General features: G+C 40.6%; 1 protein-coding gene across 18 annotated transcripts in view; it reads right to left on the bottom strand.

Moving 5' to 3' along the window:
- SYNE1 (spectrin repeat containing nuclear envelope protein 1) overlaps positions 1–24140 on the bottom strand; it is a 613834-nt gene that overhangs the window by 91628 nt on the left and 498066 nt on the right. For all 18 annotated transcript variants that reach the window (XM_073672712.1, XM_073672713.1, XM_073672718.1 and 15 more), the window contains 10 exons: positions 24009–24140; positions 23729–23884; positions 23333–23542; positions 22699–22800; positions 8959–9078; positions 8654–8854; positions 8256–8429; positions 6617–6748; positions 6297–6493; positions 5062–5194 (listed from right to left, as the gene is read on the bottom strand). In XM_073672712.1, the coding sequence (XP_073528813.1) occupies positions 5062–5194; positions 6297–6493; positions 6617–6748; positions 8256–8429; positions 8654–8854; positions 8959–9078; positions 22699–22800; positions 23333–23542; positions 23729–23884; positions 24009–24140 (1557 nt within the window). The remainder of the gene's footprint in view (positions 1–5061; positions 5195–6296; positions 6494–6616; positions 6749–8255; positions 8430–8653; positions 8855–8958; positions 9079–22698; positions 22801–23332; positions 23543–23728; positions 23885–24008) is intronic.

Genomic DNA, 24140 nt, shown 5'->3' on the forward strand with positions numbered 1-24140 from the left:
CTTTGCTCACCGCTCCAGGCGGCCTTGTCCTGCTCTACTCTTGCTCACCGCTCCAGGCGGCCTTGTCCTGCCCTGTTCTCGCTCACCTCTCTGGGCGGCCTCACTCTGCTGTGTTTGTCCGCCACATCTGTGGTTCTGTTCCTGAGTCCCAGTGTGTACTGGGTCCTGTCCCGCCAGTGTCCCTACCTGCTAGTGCCTCCCTGTCTGCACTCTAGCTGTGCTTGCCTGTACCCCTCTGCCTGTATTTTTCCTGAGTCCCAGTGTGTACTGGGTCCTAACCCGCCTGTGTTCCTACCTGCTAGTGCCTCCCTGTCTGCACTCTAGCTGTGCTTGCCTGTACCCCCCGGCCTGCATACCCGCCTGCCTGCATACCAGTCGTGCCTGCCTATACCCACCAGTCTGTGCGCCAGCCTAACCAGCCTGTTCCTGTATTCCCCTGTGTGGGTCAACAGCCGTGTCCGGGGTCTGTCCTGGAGTAGCACCTGGTCCCTCTGCTCGGTTCCTCCTTGGTGCACTGGCGTCGTATGCCGTCGTGCGACCCTGGTCGGATCGGGTGAATACCTAGTTACGCCCCTCCAGGCATTCACTCTCCGGCACGGTCCAGTGGAATCACACGCACACGCCGCTCAGCCCGGGCGTGTGCATTACACTTATAACCGAGTCCAACACAGTGGCTCGCCGACATATTACACATATAGTGTCCAGGAGCCTTTCAAGCGGCAGACAGGCCCACTTGGCTCCAGTTACAGCCTTCAGCAAAGTCACTTATATCAATGTCCATATAATGCAGTGTTTTACCTTTGCCGGGTTTTAGCTGCTTCAGATTTGTTCTGCCACAGCTGTGGCTTTACGGCTTCCCAGATTGGGGTCTCCAGCTCTCGTACCTTCAAAGGCTACTGGTATGTTTTCACACCTAACATCCAGCCTCTGCCTTCCAGGACTCTTGCCTTCCAAGCCTCTGGCCCTCCAAGGCTACTGGGATCGCTTACACATAAGGATCCAGTCTCTGCCTTTCAGGCTTTACCAGGCTTCACCAGGCTTCACTAGGCCTCTCCGGGCTAACGGTGTCCCACACACGGGAACAGGCCTCACGCCTTCCACACCCTGTCTCAAAACTACCAGGGTTTATATATCCTCTAGTGCCCACACAGGACCTGTGCTGATGTCACAGTCATGTGATCAGACCTTCTGTGTGCACAGGACCAGTGCGATGTCACAGTCATGTGACCAGTCACCTGGGGGAGGTACATGGTCGGCCAAAACACACCCTGGACCATTACAGTAATGCCGCAAGCCGCGGCATTACAATGGTTTATTCTTTTTTTTTTAACATTATGGACACAGTTTTCCTTTTCCAATTGTTTTAACCCAATTCAGCATTTGCGACTTTTTGAAATGTCACCAGATTTGTACGCTATAGTACCGTAGTGGAGTACAAAGTCTGTCTCATTTTATTTTTTGGCAGTTGAAGATTAATGTGCAACATTTTAAAGGGTAGGTTGACTTTTTGCTTTAGAAAAGTGCAAAAAAAGGTAAAAGACAAATAAAAATGCGCCTTTAGTTTTGTGCAAAATTCATCAACACTTGCCCCGTTTTGAATAATTTGGTACAAAAAACAGGAATGAATACCACAAGGCAAAAAGGAAAAGTCACTTAAAAAAACACAAATGATGAATTCGGGACTTAATGATTTAACAGAGTAACTTGGCAATTCACTTGCTGTGTAAGGTTCACTCAAAAACATAACCCAACTGTATTTAATATTGGTAAAAAGTAAGAAAAGCCTACTACTACGGTAGTCTATCGAAGAGAGCTTATATTCCTACTACATAAGGAGTAAATAGTGATGAGCGAGTATGTTCTGTTAACCCTTTCGGCAAGCATGCTCGGGTGTTTTCCGAGTATCTTCAGTGTGCTCGGGTGTTATGTTTTAGCCACTCAGTGCTCATGATTTGTGACTGTTTGACAGCTTTAACCACTTCGCGCCAGAGCCTGTTTTTGCCTTCGTGACCGGGCCAATTTTTTCAATTCTGACCACTGTCACTTTATGAAGTAATTACTCTGGAACGCTTCAACGGATCCCCCTGATTCTGAGACTGTTTTTTCGTGACATATTGTAATTCATGATTGTGGTAAAATTTCTTCGATATCACTTGCGTTTATTTGTGAAAAAATCGGAAATTTGGCGAAAATTTTGAAAATTTAGCAATTTTCAAACTTTGAATTTTCATGCCCTTAAATCAGAGAGATATGTCACACAAAATAGTTAATAAATAACATTTCCCACATGTCTACTTTACATCAGCACAATTTTGGAACCAAAATTTTTTTTTTGTTAGGAAGCTATAAGGGTAAAAAGTTGACCAGCGATTTCTCATTTTTCCAACAAAATTTACAAAAACATTTTTTTAGGGACCACATCTTATTTGAAGTGACTTTGAGGGGCCTTTATGACAGAAAATACCCAAAAGTGACACCATTCTAAAAACTGCACCCCTCAAAGTGCTCAAAACCACATTCAAGAAGTTTATTAACCCCTCAGGTGTTTCACGGGAATTTTTGGAATGTGGAAGAAAACAATGAACATTTAACTTTTTTTCACAAAAATGTTACTTTAGACCCAATTTTTTTTATTTTCGCAAAGGGTAACAGGAAAAAATGGAATACACAATTTGTAGTGCAATTCCTCCTGAGCACGCCGATACCCCATATGTGGGGGAAAACCACTGTTTGGGCGCACGGCAGGGCTCGGAAGGGAAGGAGCGCCATTAGACTTTTTGAATGTAAAATTTGCTTGAATAATTAGCAGACGCCATGTTGCATTTGGAGAGCCCCTGATGTGCCTAAACAGTGGAAACCCCCCACAAGTGACACCATTTTGGAAACTAGACCCCTACGTTTACAGCGATACTACATTTACTGTATATTTTTTAATGTTTTGGCGCTTTTACACAATAAAACAATTTTATAGAAAAAATATTTTTTTTTGCATTGCTTTATTCTGAGCGCTATAACTTTTTTATTTTTCGGCTGATGGAGCTGTATGGTGGCTTCTTTTTTGCAGAACAAGATGACGTTTTCAGCGGTACCATTTTTATTTCCATTTTGCTTTTTGATCACATTTTTTTCCACTTTTTGTTTGGCGATATGAGGAAAAAGCATCGTTTTTTGCTCCGTTTTTTATTTATTTTTATTACGGTGTGCACAGAAGGAGTTAATTAGTGTGACAGCTTTATAGATCGGGTTGTTTCGGACGCGGCGATACCAAATATGTGTACTCTTTTTGTTTTTGCATAAATATACGGATTTAATGGTTTAATATTTTATTTATTTATTTTTATTTATTTTGTGATTTTTTTTTTAACAGTTTGAAAAAATTTTTTAGGCTGTGTGCCCACAATGCGTTTTTAATGCGCTTCTGCAGCGTTTTTGCAGCTGCGTAAACGCTGCAGAAACGCATTAAAAACGCATGGTAGAAGGGCAGCAATGTTCCCCAATGATTATAAGCATGTGCTGTGCACATGCTGCAGAAATTTCCGCTGCGGATTATCATTGCGGAAAAAAACGCAGCACTACCAATTATTTTGCGGAAGTGCGGCGTCTTCGCCGCCATTGACTTGCATTAGAACGCATGGATTACGCATCACTGTATATGTAGATGCGTAATCCAAGCGTTCTAATGTGCGGATGGTACCCGGGTGTAGATGAGAGGAGAGTCTCATCCACACCCAGGTACCATTAAAAAATCTGTAAAAAAAGAATAAAATAAAGAAAAAATGTATATTTACCTTCCGGCGTCCCGCGCAGCGCTCCTCCGTGCTTCCCGGCACTTTGCAGTGGACTGAACTAGGACCTGCGCTGACGTCAGAGTCATGTGACGGGCCACGCGACGCTGACGTCGGCAGGTCTTTCAATCCACCGATGCCGGCAGCCGGGAGAACGGAGTGTAAAGCAGGACACCGGGGGCCATCGGAGGGTAAGTATACATTTATTTTTTTTATTTTTACCACTCTCTCGGGTCACACTATATAAATCCATGCTGTTTGCATGGATTTATATAGTGTGACCTAGTTGTCACAAGCACTTTCCAAGTGATGCTAATCGCTTGGAAAGCGCTTGTCAGTGAATAATGCTCCATTTCCGTTTGTCCCTGGCAGGAAAACGCATGTACAATCCACATGCGTTTTTTTCTGCCAGGGAGATGCAGAAACGCTCAGGAAAAAATCCTGAGCATTTCTGCATCGTGGGCACATAGCCTTAGACTTTTTTTTTTTACATTTTTACTTAGTCCCTGTATGGGACATTAATTTTTATTTTTCTAATCACTGTTCTCATGCAATGTAATAGACATGTATTACATTGCATGAGAAGTTTGCTGACAGTTTCACACTGTCTGTCTCTTGCTAGAGTTCAGCTGCAGGCTGGGCCTAGCAGGACACCATATATGGCAGATCTGGAGGCGGTCATGTGACCTCCAGCTGCCATAACAACGGCAGGTCCTGGAAGGCATCAGGGGGCCGTCGGAGAGGTAAGTGGACGACCCCCTCTCCTCTCACTATCTTCTATATGCCGCGATCACTATAGATCGCGGCATATAGAAGATAGCAAAGGGTTAACATCATTGGGACCTGATCCAATCAGGTCCCGATGATGTCCCCTGTCAGAGCTGTCGCTCTGAACCGCAACCGCAGCACTTGCAGGACCCTGGGGGTCCTGAGGGCAGCGGGACCACCGATCGTTCATAAACGTCGGCGCTGCACAGAGCCCAGGCAGCGCCGACGTTTATGTACAGTGGGCGGTCAGGAAGCGGTTAATGCATGTGAGGAATGCCTAAGAAACAGGCATTCCTCACATGTATTAAAGCTGTCACACAGTCGCAAATCATGAGCACTGAGTGGCTAAAACATAACACCCATCACACTGAAGATACTCGGGAAAACACCCGAGCATGCTCGTAAATCTCGAGTAACAAGCATGCTCGCTCATCACTAGTAAAGAGGAATTGTGCCGTCCTAAAAATCTAAATGTACGGTATACAAGAAGATTATTTGTCATGCATACCAAGAAAGCATTCAGGTGATCCCTGACTGTCTCCAGTTCCTGAGGGACAGTGACAGATTGCTCAGTCCAAAAGTCCAGCCTGTCCATTGCAGAACGCAACCAGTGAAGAAGCTCGGCAGACTCATTTTTGTATCTAAAAGGAGAAACATATCTCATTAAGCTTTTTTTTTTTTTACACAAAGCATATATACAATTATCAATGTGGGACCACCACACAGATCTCTAGAATTAAGCCCTATCCAATGCTCTAAGGGGTGCTGTGCCTTGAAGTATACTATGAAGTTTGTATGCTTAGTCATACAATAGAGATAGTATTAAAATTATTAATGACAATATTTTACATTTCCTCTTCCTTTAGAATCCAATTATGTAAGAGACAAGGCTTTTACTATTTAACAATTATCTATACAAGCTTTTAAAAATTGAAGAATACGTATATCTTTGGGAACTAATTTTACTTAATTGTATGTATTTTTCACTTAAAACATTTTTGCAATTTGGTGTAATCAGAACTTTTGCACTGTTTGATGTTTAAAGGCTTTTTGTTTCCTTTTGGTTAATGACTGTAGAATGAGTTAACTGAGAATCCGTCAGTTCTATTGTGGAGTTTGTAACCAGTAGCGGACATACCACATATGTAGCTACACAGGGACCCATGGGCCAGATGGACCCAGCCATACTGTTGTGATAGCTCTGTTTAGTTGTGTAGATTCTCCTCTGTATCAGGACACAAGGGGAAGGACCCCTTGCTTCTTGTCTGTGCTCAGTAGATGTGTTAATATATAATTAACGATTTATTTTTCTTCATCTTTCCAAGGATTTAAATCACAAGAAATAGTAGAAAGGCGAACAGAAACTTTAGCAGGGAACCACTGACTGCACTTCTCAGTATGGGAGGATTTTCTCTGCCTAAACATCTAAATAGAAGTTTTCTTTAAATGTATCTCTAAGTACCAGTACAATATGCATCTTTATATATACATATTGGCTGCTAATGGATCAGTAAAGCCACGTTTTTTTCACTTTAAGTTTTGGAGTGCTGCCTGTTTTTTCTAATTTTCTACATTTGCTTCAATCACAAAAAATGATTCGAAGCCCAACACACATGCATTTGAGTAAAAAAAGAAATTCCTCCAAGAGGTGTCCATGTTCTTTAAGTTTTCAAAGTTCAATACCTTCCATCAAGATTTAAGAACACCATGGCTCAATAAAAAGTGTTCTACATTTGTTAGTACCTTGTCCAGTGCTTGAGTATGCTCTCCAATCGGTTCAGTTCTTTGGACACTTTGCTGGTGTTACTCAGCCACTGTTCACCCAATTGACTCAACGAGCCTTCCAGTTCTGGACAGTTGACAGACATCAAAAGTCTTTTTCCATCTTCCAGGAGCTGGTAAAGTTTTGGCTGGTGCTCTGCTAAGCTTGACCTAAAGCACTGTGGATAATTGGAAAGAAAAGTCATTACATATTACTTAATAATAGTAGACTTAGGCAAAACTGCAGTAGCTGCTATATCCAGCTCTGATCAGAAAAGAATAAGTATATTTTATGTAATTACCTGATACAGTTCAATTCTTTCTGTTAGTCTTTCTTCAGATTCTTCCACAAGACCCACCACCGGTATGTTACTTTCAATTGACTCCAATTGTCTTCTCAGTTCCAGATATTTGTCTTCCAGCATCATCCATGTCTATAGAGATTTCAATTGAATAAATTAGTAAATTGTGAATATGGGTTACAATATAATAGCATAAAAACAAGAAATACTACATGGAAATCTATGAATTGCTAATTGATTCGTTATACTCTACATGGAATATTTGTGTTCAGTAGTGCTGAGGTTTCCTATACGACCTAATTGTATCAGTGTATGACACTATGGGGAGTTTGATACCCATACTCATTCTGGTCTGAAAGGATATGCTGCTAATCCAATTGAAAAAAATGACTTGTTAAGCAGAACATCCCTAAGAACAAGTTGGTCTGACTGTGATACGATTTTCGCAGCTTAGACCTAGTCAACATTTGCACAGTATTCTGAGCACAGCATTGCGGTTTCCGTCTAAATCCCCCAAAAATGTTATTCAAATAGAGCCACCAAAATAGCCATTTATTATATTAAGGCAGACTGCTTCACTTTGACCTCCAATCCAGGGGTGTCCATCTTTTTTAGGCTGACACAATAGTATAATAGTACAGTAATGCTTTTGGGTTCACCTAAAATGACGGACCCCAACAGAGCAGAGGCCAAATGGAGTACTCAGTCTGCCACAACATACTGGCACCATCAAGGGTTCCATCTAAAACCTGTTTTTTAGAAAAATTAATGAAAATTCAGATGCAGTGCATTGAATAAATCTGAACCTAGCTTCAAGGAGAATCTGTCAGGAGGATTTAACTAGTGGTATGGTCATATAGATCCTAGAACAACAGTAAAAATGAAACTTGTTTCATAGTATTAAGATGTGCCAGTACTGAGAAATCAAGCGTCAAAGACACATGCAAATTAGCCTGGAAGTGAACTGGGGGTGTGTCACTTAGGGTACAATGACACACCCTCAATGCAGTTCCAGACTAATTTGCTTATGATATCACAGGTTGATTTCTCTGATTTCTCAGTGTTGGTACATGGGATTAATACAATTCAGGTGATCATGTTTAGTATTGTTCTAGGACATATAAAGTCACAACAATGGTTTCAGTCGTAAAATCGGTTGGACAAATTCCCTTTAATAACAACTTAGTATCTCCATCTCTGGCAGAGGAATTAGAAATAACATTTCTCAAACAAAGAAATCTTTTATTATTAGTAAGCAACAATACCACAATGTAAAAGTGTCCCGAAAATAGAGCAGTAAACTATCTTATTGTCCTATTGTAACTTTGGGAATATTGACTTTATTTAATTCATAGATTGTAAAATGGAAAACACAGGGAATGTCAAGGAAGAAGCATTAACATTTATAGGTTTGCTGGCATATTTTCCAATCCTGGATTAGTCCAGATTAGAGCAGGACAGTAATTCAGTTTCCATATGCTCGTTATTTATCTACAAATTTAACCGTTGACTCTCGGAGAACACAATGACAACCAGGCGAAAAGCAAAACAAATCAAAAAGATTCAGAGGATTGTTCCCATTTTATTCAATTTCTATATGACAAGATATAATACCGTATAATTTATGTGATCCTCTTACCTCAAGTATATACTCCAGCTCTACACCCCTTTTGTGAGACTGTTTTAGTACTGCAGATGCCTTTGCCATCAAGTCTGAGTGGTGCTGAGACTCTTTGGATGAAGAATAGCTGCTAATTTTCCTAAAGAGAGTTTCTGTGAGGATCATATGTGACTCCAATCCTTGGAAATATTCCTGGAAAAAGATGTTAACATTTATTTATGCTGACTTTACAAATAGCGGATAATCTAATATGTGACAATATTCCATCTTATTAACATTTAGCAGGTTTGGGGGGCCGTTAATATAGAAACCAGCTGGATAACACCATGGGTCATGTAACTGTCTACGATGGACAGTAGATCTATACTGTTTAAAGCACGATTGTGGTTAATAAGGTTTTAGGATTACACATTTACCTTATGTTTATCCAACATAATGTTGACCTCATGTCTGGAAGACACAATGCATTTCTTTCCACCCGACATCTTCTCCTGTCCAGTCTCAATTAGATCTGCCAGGTCTTGCAGGGCCCTTTCATACTGACTCTTCAGGGCAAGGTTCTGATTCAGACCACTTCTCCTAGAGCTGATGACCATCATAAGTTCATCATAGGTGTCCTAGACAGAGAATTTGTTACCGATCTACACTCTGGAGGACTTTAAATTAAGTTTTTATTACATTTTGAACACAAATGACAAAACTAAGTTCTCTTTTTCACTACCTGAAGTTTGGATAGCTCTTGCATGGATTGCTGATCCACCTGTAGTTTGTCTCCACATTTTTTCAACTCTGCAATTTCAGTATCCAATTCTTTTAAACTATCTTCTGCTTGAATTATTGCCTGCAGAAAAAAAACACCAGGGACATTAGGTTTGGTAACAAGTCAAACTAGTCAAACTCTCACAAGGCTACTGTCAAAGTGGGATTGGCCCACACCAGGGTATCAGTTGCTCCTCCAGTGGACCCAGGTTGTCACACCATTCTGACACCCCACATTAAGGTGATTTAGAACCAATTATGAAGACAAATAACCCACTAGAGTGTTTAATTCATATCCACTATGTGCACACTGATAAAAGCATTTGTTATAAGGAAGATAAAATTGGACATACACATTTTCTTCATAAATAGAAAGTGACCATCAGGAATTTCCTCCATTTACTCATACTCTTTACGACACAGAGGTTAAAGACCATCTCAGGGGGGCAAAATTGCTTGTTTAAGCCTCATTATATTAAATGAAAACATACATTTTCCTGAAAATTACCATTTTAGCCCTGGGGACCTCTCCTTTATATTAATATGCACCATTGGCAATAGAATTCACTGAGTGATCAGTGTCTAATAGATTGGTACGTAGTCACAGGATCTAGTAGGTTAGCACAGAGGAGGCAGAAAAATATTCAATAAGGAATCTTGAATGAAAAATTACAATTCAAAACTGTGACTAATATAATATTAGCAACAATACAACAACAAAAATAAACTTGGATTGTTTTTTAATGTCTGCAGTTGAAACCTTAGTGACTTTATTGGGTTTTTAAATGTCACTACTGTTCTTTGCTTCACTATGAGACAGTGAGTTTATGAATGCTTTCCTTATACCGGATGTACGGCAAGGAATTGTTACATATGATGACCTATTTATAACTCATCTTTGTAATATATGCATTTATTTATTTTACTTATATAGCGCCATCTTATTCCAAAGTGTTTTACAAACATCATTAATACCCTCATTTGGGGTTGGCAATCTAAATTCCCTCAGTATGTCTTTGGAGTGTGGTAGGAAACCAGTGGAAACCCATGTTGACATGGGGAGAACATACAAACTCCTTGCAGATGTTGTCCTTGGTGGGATTTGAACCCAGGACCCCAGCGCTGCACTACATCTGCCAACCATTACATAATAATGATGACAGTACCAAGTTACGACCTCAGCTTTTACATATGATTCATATATTATATACAATATATTCCATTCCATCAGTTACGCAGTAAAAAGGGAAGATCTGAGAGATGGTTTTTCGGCCCACCCTAATTTTTTGTTGGTGTTGGCACTAAGACACTGAATGTTCCCTCAGAGCAGTTGTAACAAGAAGTTGTATATATATCATGGTGTATGTGTATATAATATTGTTTATATACTATACTGTATGCATGCATAAATCCTTGTGTCTGTGTATAAATATATTTATGCATGTAGATATAAAGTACCTATCTACATATGCTCACGCACACACAGTGATTTATCGCCAACTTCTTCTTACAACTGCTCTGTGGGAACATTCAGTGTCTTAGTGCCAACACCAACAAGAAGTAGGGTGGGCCGAAAAACATCTGTCAGAGAGTCGGAGTCGTGGAGTCAGTGTCATGGAAATTGAGGAGTCGGAGTCGAAGGTTTGGCTTACCGACTCCACAGCCCTATGTCAGACATTCTCTTTGATTGTGTAATGACAGAATGGAATATATCATAGTAGATAAAATATAAAGCATATATAAACTGAGCTCACACCTCGGTACTGCCATCATTATTATGTGGTGGTCGGCAGATGTAGCATTTCCGATGTTGCCTGTCAGGTGGCTCATCTCAGTGCCGTTCGCTTGTCATAGCCAATACAGGTTCAATTCCCTGGTTGTAGAGTGATACGTTCGTGAAGAAAGGAACTGTGGATATTCTGCGCTGCTGGTGGGTGGAGAGGCAAGTCCAGGTACACACAAAACAGATTTTTATTGTCGACGCGTTTCGAAGTTTACATACTTCTCTTTCAGGACAAAGACCTGAAGAAGTATGTTAAATTCAAAACGCATCTCCAATAAAAACCACAAACCTGTTTGGTGCGTACCTGGACTTGCCACTCCACCCACCAGCAGTGCGGAATATCCACAATTCCTTTCTTCACGTATGTATCTGGTCTGATTACCCATGGACCTATGGCAGCTGGGATTCTATACTTTACCTTTGTTGTGTGAGCACAACCAAAACAGGTTAGCATAACCTTTTTTATTCCTTAAATTTATACCGGATGAAACCCTATTGCGCTTTTTCTCTGCTCCCTAGCCCTTTAATTATTATTGCGGAGTGATCGGTGGGGTTTCCAGGATGACTGCAGTCAGAGAAGTAAAACTTTTTTAGAAAAATGTCAGTCCGTTAGTGAGTCCTAAAGCGAAATTTGATTGTTTTCATCAGGTTACACAATACAGGTGAACACGGAACTTTTTCTTTCTTTATCGGCACTGTATTTTTAAGCACTTGTTAATAGTGTACCTATAGTTAAACGTTTATTACCATTGGAAAGCTGTAAATGTTACTACAATTTTTAGGTTTCCAAAAATTGCTTATGACCAACTATTAAAGGGACACTAGTGATAAAAGCTGACTTGGCTAGATGTGCTCTCAGGCTGCATACAATCGGCTGCTTCTGGATCTAGACATTTCCATGGTAGATATTTGAGTCAATTCTTTATCAATGTTTTTCATTTCAGTGATACACAGCTGGGGTTATTTTACTGATCATAGTTATATAATATCTGTATCAGTGCAATTTCATATGATTCCAAGTAGAATGTGTAGAACTGTAACCTTACAAGATAACATGGGGTTGAATATGCTTTTATGGCTCATTCAGACGTCTGCTTTTCATGCACAGGTACTATCCGTGTTTTTCACAAATTAAATTCATACTTGTGATGGTCTTGATTAGCTGGTCAAAGCAAAATTGCGCAGACATGTCCGATATTAAACAAAGTGCTAATTAAAAATAGCCAATGGACCAGTGAAAGAAATCGGAGGGCACTCGGAAGCCATCACAGACTGGTTGATAGGAGAAACTGGAGAAATAGTTTTTCTTTCTCATCTGAGAAAAACTGATAAAACACAGACCAAATCCTGATGACACACTGATGAAACTCTGATAAAAAACAATGATGAAACGCAGTCCGTATTTTGAAAAAAAAAAGGACCCCTGAATTAGCCCTTATTGTCATTCCCCAAAATTAAGTGTTCCCATCAGTTTCCTGTGCCGGGTCATAAGTACAGAACTGGTCATGTCAATCAGTCAGACTGTGATATTCATACAAATGGCTGATGCTATGGCATGGAACTTAGCTACTCCCAGAAAGTAGTGATGAGTGAGCATGCTCGTTACTTGAGATTTACGTACATGCTCGGGTGCTCACCGAGTATCTTCGGTGTGCTCGGGTGCTATGTTTTAGTCACTCAGTGCTCATGATTTGCGACTGTTTGACAGCTTTAATACATGTGAGGAATGCCTGTCTTTTAGGCATTCCTCACATGTATTAAAGTTGTCAAACAGTCGCAAATCATGCACACGGAGTGACTACAACATAACACCCAAGCACGCCGAAAGGGTTAACAGAACATGCTCGCTCATCACTACCAGTAAGGCTTCCTTGATTAATATTTTTATGTGCTGCCCATGGCATTTAGGACAGAAACATTGTAAGTGGCCCTATGATTAGGTGACCAGAGCTGGTCCAGCTTTGGAAACTTGGAGAAAATAGTGTATATTGTAGTCAGAAACGTGGTAATACACCTCACTGGCCATATAGAAATCTATGCTACGGCATCTTTACGGTGACAAGCAGAGCTCTGTTAGTATCAAAACCACATACAGGGATGGCTAACGTAACCTAAAGGTGCTTTTACTTTACTTTTCCAGTTCAATGCTAATAAGACAGATACAGTCTGCTTTCTGTCTTCTCCTTGGCTAATAGTTTACACTAAGCCCAGTAAGGACAAATAGACTTCACAGAGAAATGTCCCCTAATTGCCCCTATTTTGGGGTAGCAGTCACGGCATAGAGAAGGTTTTCCTTTGTTTTGAATTGGATAGATATTAACAGTCCATCAACTGCATAAAATGTTTTATAAACTTTTTGTTTGTTTGCTAAAAAATGTATTTCTTTGTAAATTATTTTGGAAACAAGTGGAATCTCTGTTGATATTTTAAAGCAAATGTGTCACCAGATACACACGGCATACATGTCATAGTAGATGACCTAGACTTAATGAGGTTGAGTAAGAATCCATATCAGAATGGCTGTATAGTCCTGATATTAAAAGAGTGAGCAAGTTCATGAGACCAAGTGTATGTTATCTTTGCCCACCCATCCACTCAGCCTGAATGACGGCTGCAGCTTGTACTGAGCAGTGTGAGATCTCGGCAGGGAACGGGACACCAAGGAGCTGTCAATCAGGCTTGGTGGTGGAAGCTTGAGTTCAAACTTTCAAAAAGTATTGCCGGCCATTCTGCCACAGATTTTTCAAAGTAAGTACACTAGCCTCGTCAGGCAGAGGATACATTTTTAATGTACCAAGTACAGTTTATATTATAAAGTATTATGACAATGGTATTCATGTACTTTTTTATACTGTATATATGTTCTGCAGACACAAAAATTGGTGTAAAAGCCAAGGTATCCTTAAAGCATACATGTCAAAAAAAACTCTGGCTCATGGGCCAAATCTGGCCCACAGGGTGCTTTTATTTGGCTCACGACACCAGAACCACCACCCCTATGTGAGGCCCATTATTCTGTATGGAGGACTGTGTGGGGGCCATTATTCTGTATGGAGGACTGTGTGGGGGCCATTATTCTGTATGGAGGACTGTGTGGGGCCCATTATTCTGTATGGAGGACTGTGTGGGGCCCATTATTTTGTATGGAGGACTATGTGGAGGCCATTATTCTGTATGGAGAACTATGTGTGGCCATTATTCTGTATGGAGGACTATGTGGAGGCCATTATTCTGTATGGAGGACTATGTGGAGGCCATTATTCTGTATGGAGGACTATGTGGAGGCCATTATTCTGTATGGAGGACTATGTGGAGGCCATTATTCTGTATGGAGGACTATGTGGAGGCCATTATTCTGTATGGAGGACTATGTGGAGGCCATTATTCTGTATGGAGGACTATGTGGAGGCCATTATTCGGTATGGAGGACTATGTGGGGCCATTATTCTGTATGGAGGACTATGTGGAGGCCATTATTCTGTATGGAGGACTATGTGGAGGCCATTATTCTGTATAATGGTTGGCTCGTGACTTTGTCCAAGTTTTTCATTTTGGCCCTCTGTGTGTTTGACCTTGACATCCCAGCCTTAGAGCATGTCTGCTCAGTGAGTACTATTACATAGGAAGAAAACCCCTTGTCTGAAATATATAAGGAGAACAGCTGGCTGTACATTGGGAAGGCCCTCCAGAGACAGATATCATATTCTCTCTTCAGATTAATCTTGAATAGTCTCTCTTTTATTAGACTCTATTACACACACTAATAATTTCATACTCAGAAAGTAAACAGGCGGTCTTTTTATTCAGCACATTTATTGCAGAAAACAAAATATATATATTTATTGTTCACCATTTGCTGGTGTTAACCATAAGTTTGTGTTATGTAAATTTACAAAAGAGGAATAAATACAAAACTTTGCTACAAAAACCCTTCCATGCCTGTACAATAAAAAGAATCCATTAAGCAACTGAATCAATAGCGGTTTAGTAAAACAATACTGTACCCCCACGTATTTAAGCCAAATTTTAGAGGTGAGCAAATTCAGTGTAATTTTATATCTACATAATGCAAATATAATATTAAAGCAGATCTGTCAGAAAAATATGCTTTCCTATAAATTGGTTAATATGAAGACATCCTCCTCACCGGTGATTGACAGGCCAGCCATGCATACATACAGATCCATGTCAGCCATCAATAACTGGTGAGAATGATGTGGGAGGCTGGGAGAGGTGGTTCTTTTTATGTATGCAAGTATACAGATAAGTCAGCCACTTTCTGAAACTTCTGTCTATTAGCTGCTGTTATGGGGGCAGTTGTAATGAGAGAGAGAGAGAGTGTGACAGAGAGAGTGAAAGAGAGTAAAAGAGAGAGCAAGAGAGGGCGAGAGAAAGCAAGAGAGGATTTTCCAAGTCCAAAGTTCTGGTCCCCATTGATTTCAATGGGGTTTGGGTTCAGGTTAAAGTTTGGGTGAAGTTCTGGTACCGGACGGAACTTTGGACTAAAGTTTGGTCGGGTACCAGAACTCGAACTTCCCTGGTAATAACAGGCTACTGACACTTAGTGGCTTTCCACTCTGGCGTATAGAGGGGGGAATCTGAGCTCCCCGTATGACGTACATATACACAAACAGAACATAAAGAAAGGGGAAGTCGTAGCGAGACAAAAAGGAATCAATGTTGTAAAACACAAAACAATGTGTAAATACTGTCTTTATCTGGTACCATAACTGTGTTGTCTACTATTATGGTGAAAGTAGGTGATCTCTTAATGAAGACAGATGCACAGAGGAGATGAAAAGTCTACAGCATGCATAAAAAAGTTCTGCACATTGTTAACGAGATCGTGGAATGCGCCCCATTTGGTAGAGGGTTCCTGTAGATTGAAGAAAAGGACAGAATCCCTGAAAATATGAAATGCAAGAAAAAGTAATTCAACTTTCAGACACAGATAGATAAGGAGGATATGTGCAGAACGCACTGCAGCCCGGCATAACATATCGGATTCCTTGTAACCTTGCTGGTGAAAGTGTTATGTAATGCAAGTCTACTGTGGTATAAGGATGGCTGGTCCTAGCAACAATTGGCTTGCATTGGCTCCTTACAGGATTAGAAGACCTTCCTAGATGTCATGATTACTTTAAAAGGAATCGGTTAGCAGGTTTTTGCTAAGTAATCTGAGAGCAGCATGATGTAGGGGCAGAGACCCTGACTCCAGCAACGTGTCACTTACCGGGCTGTGTTTTGCAGTTTCAATAAAATCTGTGTTTTATCACAGCAGGAGATTATCACTAGTGGACTAGGTGTAACCAGGGCCAACCACGCCCACCACTGATTAGCAGCTTTCTGTCAGTATACATTGTACACAAAAGCTTCCAATCAGTGGTGTTGGCGGGGGTATACAGAGCTCAGCATTCAGAGCTCTGCCAGATCTGCAACAGAGAAAACTGTGAAAGAAAGTTAAAGCCTTTTTAACGCCTTTCTCCAGAAAATCGCAGGAATTGGACTATTTATTGTCATGGGGTTCAAGCAGCCCAGAAGCAAAATCCACCACCTGTCGCTGTGGATCTAAGTTTTCTAGACAACTGGAGATAAAAAAATAAGATACATTGGACCAAACAAGTCCAACAAAATTGTAAAAGGACAGCAACATGCTAATTGTGTAATGATATAGGAGTGGTAAGAAAGTGTTATAAATAATAAAGTCGTGCTTTGCTGTCTCAGCACTCGGACAACCGTCATCATTAAAAGGTTCAGCAATAATTACACACAATTTGTGAAGTCACATTTAGATCCTTGCTAGTTTTTGTTGAAGGATCAGAGACTGTGACAGATATTCATCAGTTATGTAAATGGCTTCTAAAATGGGTAAAGTCTTATGTGTGAAGATTAAGAAAGTACAGTGGATATGGAAAGTATTCAGACCCCTTTAAATTTTTCACTCTTTGTTTCATTGCAGCCATTTGGTAAATTCATTAATTCATTAAAGTACACTCTGCGCCCCATCTTGACTGAAAAAAAACAGAAATGTAGAAATTTTTGCAAATGTATTAAAAAAGAAAAACTGAAATATCACATGATCATAAGTATTCAGACCCTTTGCTCAGACACTCATATTTAAGTCACATGCTGTCCACTTCCTTGTGATCCTCCTTGAGATGGTTCTACTCCTTCATTGGAGTCCAGCTGTGTTTAATTAAACTGATAGGACTTGATTTGGAAAGGCACACACCTGTCTAAATAAGACCTCACAGCTCACAGTGCATGTCAGACCAAATGAGAATCATGAGCTCAAAGGCACTGCCCAAGGAGCTCAGAGACAGAATTATGGAAAAGCCACAGATCTGGCCAAGGTTACAAAAGAATTTCTGCATTACTCAAGGTTCCTAAGAGCACAGTGGCCTCCATAATCCTTAAATGGAAGAAGTTTGGGACCACCAGAAGTCTTCCTAGACCTGGCCGTCCATCCAAACTGATCAATCGTCGAAGAAGAGCCTTGGTGAGAGGTAAAGAAGAACCCCAAGATCACTGTGGCTGAGCTCCTGAGATGCAGTAGGGGGATGGGAGAGAGCTCCACAAAGTCAACTATCACTGCAGCCCTCCACCAGTCGGGCCTTTATGGCAGAGTGGCCCGACGGAAGCCTCTCCTCAGTTCAAGACATATGAAAGCCTGCAAATAGTTTGCTCAAAAACACATGAAGGACTCCTAGACTATGAGAAATAAGATTCTCTGATCTGATAAGACGAAGATAGAACTTTTTGGTGATAATTCTAAGCGGTATGTGTGGAGAAAACCAGACACTGCTCATCACCTGCCCAATACAATCCCAACAGTGAAACATGGTGGTGGCAGCATCATGCTATGGGGGTGTTTTTCAGCTGCAGGGACAGGACGACTGGTTGCAACTGAAGGAAACAAGAATGCGGCCAAGTACAGAGATATCCTGGATGAAAACCTCTTCCAGAGTGCTCTGGACCTCAGACTTGGCCAAAGGTTCATCTTCCAACAAGACAATGACCCTAAGCACACAGCTAAAATAACAAAGGAGTGGCTTCAGAACAACTCTGTGACCATTCTTGACTGGCCCAGCCAGAGCCCTGACCTAAACCCAATTGAGCATCTCTGGAGAGACCTGAAAATGGCTGGTCACCATCCAACCTGACGGAACTGGAGAGGATCTGCAAGGAAGAATGGCAGAGGATCCCCAAATCCAGGTGTGAAAAACTTGTTGCATCATTCCCAAGAAGACTCATGGCTGTACTAGGTCAAAAGGGTGCTTCCCCTCAATACTGAGCAAAGGGTCTGAATACTTATGACCATGTGAGATTTCAGTTTTTCTTTTTTAATAAATTTGCAAAAATTTCTACATTTCTGTTTTTTCAGTCAAGATGGGGTGCAGTGTACTTTAATGAGAAAAAAATGAACTTTTTAGAATTTACCAAATGGCTGCAATGAAACAAAGAGTGAAAAATGTAAAGGGGTCTGAATACTTTCCGTACCCACTGTAATCATTATCTGAATAACAATGATTATTACTAGAACAGAATAGAAATATCAGAGTGGCTGCTTTGAGTTTTGCACTTTGTTAGGCTCTGTTCACAAGTCAGCCAAAAACAGACAAACGGTGATCCATTACATCAGTTATGCAAACGAAATCAGAGGGGCCTCCCTGATTATTATGGGGGCCTTATGGCTAGAACAGAAGGCAGAAGTGCTGCAATAATCCATGAGCTTGCATCCTCATAACCGATGCAAAGGATCACTTCTTCCGTCTGTCTGTTCCTAAAATAGCAGAGACAATGACAGAACGGAAATGTGTGCAGAGCCTTAGACAGTAATACGTTAGACAGATGCAATGTAACATGAATGAAGGAAATGCAAGACAAGACACGAATATATATAATACACAGGGTCCACTATGGTAACAGGAGGCAAAGCTTTATATAGTTCCCATTTCTAAATGTTACATAATAAGGAGGTTTGTGCTCTTTACATTGAACACAGCACACTAAGGTACAAAGATTCATTATCTACTTTTCAGCATAAACAAATTGTAATTACGACTAATGAATAGGACCTGACCTCCCATCGAAATAAAATACTGGTGTATTTAAATTTGTCAAAGGTGATGTAAATATATATGTTAGCATGGTGGCTCAGTGGTTAGCATTACAGCCTTGTAGCTCTGGGGTCCTGGGTTTAAATCCCACCAAGAACAATATCTGCAAGGAGTTTGTGTGTTCTCCCCGTGTTTGCGTGAGTTTTCTCCGGTTTCCTCCCACACTCCAAAGACATACTGATAGGGAATCTAGATTGTGAGCCCCGATGGGGACAGTGATGTCTGTAAAGCGCTGTGGAATTAATGGCGCTATATAAGTGAGAAAAATAAATCTGTATATCATATAGAGAGAACTGTCACATTAGTACTTTAAAAGACATTCACGGGTATTCAGTGGACTGTAGACAGTTATATAAAAAAAAAAAAATAGCTATAAAATGACAGGATAAAAAAACATAATGACTAATGTACCTTAAACAGAATTAAAAGTAATAATTAATGTAGAATTATAAAGTTCTAGTTGATGTATGAGAGCCCAGGTCTTGAGACCCCCCAACTGATTTCGCAAACCAAGGGACAAAAACTTTCAGCTTATACTTGAGCACACATGTGTAGGTGTACCGACCCAATGGGACCATATGCCATGCATTAGCATAAGCCAAGTTCTTCTATCTATGTTTTGATTGACCTATGGGGGTCTAAGGACCTGGAACCTCATTGGTGAATACTACAAACAGAGGTTTAAAAATATTTAAAAATATTTAAAGTTTACTTAATCTTTAAGGTTATAGTTTAGAAAGGATCAATATCCACTAGAATAATATACAAAAGTGATTAAACTTTTATTCCACTATTAGGCTATGTGCCCACGATGCAGAAATACTCCGGATTTTTCCTGAGCGTTTCTGCATCTCCCTGGGAGAAAAAATGCATGCGGATTGTACAGTCATGGCCAAAAGTTTTGAGAATGACACCAAAATTATATTTTCACATGATCTACTGGCCTCTGGTTTTTATTAGTGTTTGTCTGATGTTTATATCACATACAGAAATATAATTGCAATCATATTATGAGTACCAATAGGTTATATTGACAGTTAGAATGAGTTAATGCAGCAAGTCAATATTTGCAGTGTTGCCCCTTCTTCTTCAAGACCTCTGTAATTCTCCCTGGCATGCTCTCAATCAACTTTTGGACCAAATCCTGACTGATGGCAGTCCATTCTTGCATAATCAATGCTTGCATTTTGCCAGAATTTGTTGGTTTTTGTTTGTCCACCCGTCTCTTGATGATTGACCACAAGTTCTCAATGGGATTAAGATCTGGGGAGTTTCCAGGCCATGGACCCAAAATCTCTATGTTTTGTTCCATGAGCCATTTAGTTATCACCTTTGCTTTATGGCAAGGTGCTCCATCATGCTGGAAAAGGCATTGTTGGGCGCCAAACTGCTCTTGGACGGTTGGGAGAAGTTGCTCTTGGAGGACATTCTGGTACCATTCTTTATTCATGGCTGTGTTTTTAGGCAAGACTGTGAGTGAGCCGATTCCCTTGGCTGAGAAGCAACCCCACACATGAATGGTTTCAGGATGCTTTACAGTTGGCATGAGACAAGACTGGTGGTAGCGCTCACCTCTTCTTCTCCGAATAAGCTGTTTTCCAGATGTCCCAAACAATCGAAAAGGGGATTCATCAGAGAAAATGACTTTGCCCCAGTCCTCAGCAGTCCACTCCCTGTACCTTTTGCAGAATATCAGTCGGTCCCTGATGTTTTTTCTGGAGAGAAGTGGCTTCTTTGCTGCCCTCCTTGAAACCAGCCCTTGCTCAAAGAGTCTCCGCCTCACAGTGCGTGCAGAAGCACTCACACCAGCCTGCTGCCATTCCTGAGCTAGCTCGGCACTGCTGGTAGTCCGATCCCGCAGCTGAAACAGTTTTAAGATACGGTCCTGGCGCTTGCTCGTCTTTTTTGGGTGCCCTGGAGCCTTTTTGACAACAATGGAAGCTCTCTCTTTGAAGTTCTTGATGATGCGATAGATTGTTGACTGAGGTGCAATCTTTGTAGCTGCGATACTCTTCCCTATTAGGCCATTTTTGTGCAGTGCAATGATGGCTGCAAGTGTTTCTTTAGAGATAACCATGGTTAACTGAAGAGAAACAATGATACCAAGAACCAGCCTCCTTTTAAAGTGATGTCATTCTTACGTAATCATGACTGATTGATCGCCAGCCCTGTCCTCATCAACACCCACACCTGTGTTAATGGATCAATCACTAAAACGATGTTAGCTGCTCCTTTTAAGGCAGGACTGCAATGATGTTGAAATGTGTTTTGGGGGTTAAAGTTCATTTTCTGGGCAAATATTGACTTTGCAAGTACAGTAATTGCTGTTAAGCTGATCACTCTTTGACATTCAGGAGTATATGCAAATTGCCATTACAAAAAATGAAGCAGTAAACTTTGGAAAAATTACTATTTGTCTCATTCTCAATACTTTTGGCCATGACTGTACATGCGGATTGTACATGTGGATTGTACATGCGGATTGTACCTGCGTTTTCCTGCCAGGGACATGCGGATGTGAAGCGTTCTTCACTTGCATTTCTGCATGCGGGTTGACAAGCGCTTTCCAAGCGATTTTAGCATCACTTGGAAAGTGCTTGACAACTAGGTCACACTATATAAATCCATGCAACTGGCATGGATTTATATAGTGTGGCTGTAAAAGAATGGTAAAAAAAATAAAAAAAATATTATACTTACCTTCTGATGGCCCCTGGTGTCCTTATCCGATCCGTCTTGGCTTGCCGGCAGCTCGCGATGGTCTAAAAGGGACCTGCCGTGACATAATTTAGTCATGTGACGGGTCACGCGACCGCCGACATCAGCGGTCGCGTGACCCGTCACATGACTAAATGACGTCATGGCAGGTCCTTTTTAGACCATCGCGAGCTGCCGGCAAGCCAGGAAGAATCGCTATGGAGACCGGGGGCCATCAGAAGATAAGTATAATGTATATTTTTTATTTTATTTTATTCTTTTTTTTACAGGTTCTATGGTACCTGGGTCTGGAGGAGAGTCTCCTCTTCTCCAAACCCGGGTACCATCCGCACATTGAACCGCATGGTATCCGCATCTGCAGATGCAGTGATGCGTAATCCATGCGTTCCAATGCAAGTAATGGCAGCGAAAACGCAGCGATTCCGCAAAATAATTGGTAGTGCTGCGGATTTTTCCGCAATGATAATCCGCAGAGAAAATTTCCGCAGCATGTGCACAGCACATGCGGATTATCATTGGGGAACATGGCAGACCTTCTACCAAGCGTTTTTTAAGCGTTTCTGTAGCGGAATTGCGCTGCGGAAACGCTTAAAAAACGCATAGTGGGCACACAGCCTTAAAAAAGTTCAAAGTTTCATCCTATACAGATGGTTTGTAATGGAGGAATATAAATTTTAATCACATTTAAGCAGTTGTTTCTTCATGATTTTTTGGTGTATAGACTCAAGAGAAATCCTCGGGCTCATGACTTTTTGTGTTCCTTTGCAGTGGGCATTTTTTCTTTTCTAATGTTTAGTTGCTCCAAGTATCTTATCCAACTGTGGTGTGTGGTCAGTAACGATTCCTACCATGTAGAGTACAAATGGCTACAGTAGTCAAATGGGTTATTATTTTTCCTAAGTTTGGGTCAAATAAGGTTTGAGAAAGGCTGCAATTGGTAGACGTGTCTACTTTCCTCCTACATGGAAGCTATTCATGTAGATTTAATTGATCATATTAGTTATTGAGGAGAGTATTTTTTTATCCACTTACATTTTTTAGGATTTCTTAACCCCATAATCTGATTGTACGCACATATTACCTGCATCTGGTCTTTTGCTGGCCTCTCAGCTGCTTCAGCAAGTCTGTGCAATATGATATATTTGTTATCAGCCAGGGATGTGAAGAGCAACTTCAGATCATTCTGCAAAAAATAAAAAACAGTCACAAATATGAAACTCTTACAACCTACTGTAACATTTATGAAACCAATATGATGAATTAACTTATCCAATTAACACTTCCAATGTAAATGGGTTGTTTTTTCTAAAGGCTCAGAATGGGTTAAAAAAATAAAAAAAGTAATTTTCACTTTACCCATCCCCCACAACTTCCGTTTCAACAATGCCCGTCCCCCCACTCGGTGTTACCCAACACAAAGAAACAGGTGACTGCTGAGAATGCAAAAGGCCACTAATTGGCAACTTTATGGTGAGAGAGAAGGCAAGAAATATATCGTATACACTAAAACCTGCTATCATCTGTGGAATCCAATGAATACATACTGTATGAGAATCAAATGGTAAAGCACAATATGGGGCTGCATTGTAATAACGTAAGATACATTACTATAAATATAGCAAGATATTTGACACTAATACATTAATCTAAAATTGTATTGTTCTAAGCAAATTATGGAAATGCTTGAAGAAAATAAACCAAATGTGAAAAGATACCTGGAAGGTCAGAAGGTCTTGTAGTCTTTCTTTCATCTGACAACATCTGTTGTTCACCACTGATTCTAAGGAGTTCAGTCTTCCCAGAAGACAATGTAAGGTATCCTCAATGAGCTCATTGTGGTCTCCGCTGCTCGTAAATGTTTGGAAAAACAGAGTCTTGTTCTTGTCCATTTCTTCAGTCATTTCTTTTATGTCTTTTGCTAAAGTCTGAATAGCAAGCAGATATAAAATATAACAACAAATCAACTGATTTGGAGGAACATTTAGGTGCTGTACATCTTTGGTAGCAAGATCTCTCCAAAATCAGTGTTTGGTTCCTTAATCAATCAATAACGACCTCTGTATTTTATGTTGCCTTTTGAACTACTGTTAATAGAATATAGCACTAGTTACCTCTTGGTTGTAAAGGCATGTTTCTGTCTGTTCTGGCTGAAGAGCTGTTTGTACAAAAAGACATTCTTCTACATCATCCAACCAAGTTGAAGTGGCTGAAACAGCTTCATAAAGTTTCTTCTCTAGCGGGAGGATCTTCTTTTCCCCAACCCCATTCTAAAAAAAAAAAAAAACAAGTCATCATGTCAAATTTTATCTGTATCAAACTAGGGAAAGATCTAACCTTGTAGTTATAATGTGATTTATTAAAAATCACATTATTAGCACTTAATTAATGTACCTGAGAAGAAACATCTTCCAATGCTTGGTTCAACCCATCCAGAATGTTGGCGACTGCTGACTTGTCTTGAACTTGTTTGTCTCCTTTGTAAAAAGGCACCCCGGAAATAATTCTATTAGTCTTGTTAAAAAT

This window comes from Phyllobates terribilis, unplaced genomic scaffold, assembly GCF_046119375.1.
Source record: "Phyllobates terribilis strain yellow unplaced genomic scaffold, ASM4611937v1 Scaffold_3__8_contigs__length_932513732, whole genome shotgun sequence".
Lineage (NCBI taxonomy): Eukaryota > Metazoa > Chordata > Amphibia > Anura > Dendrobatidae > Phyllobates > Phyllobates terribilis.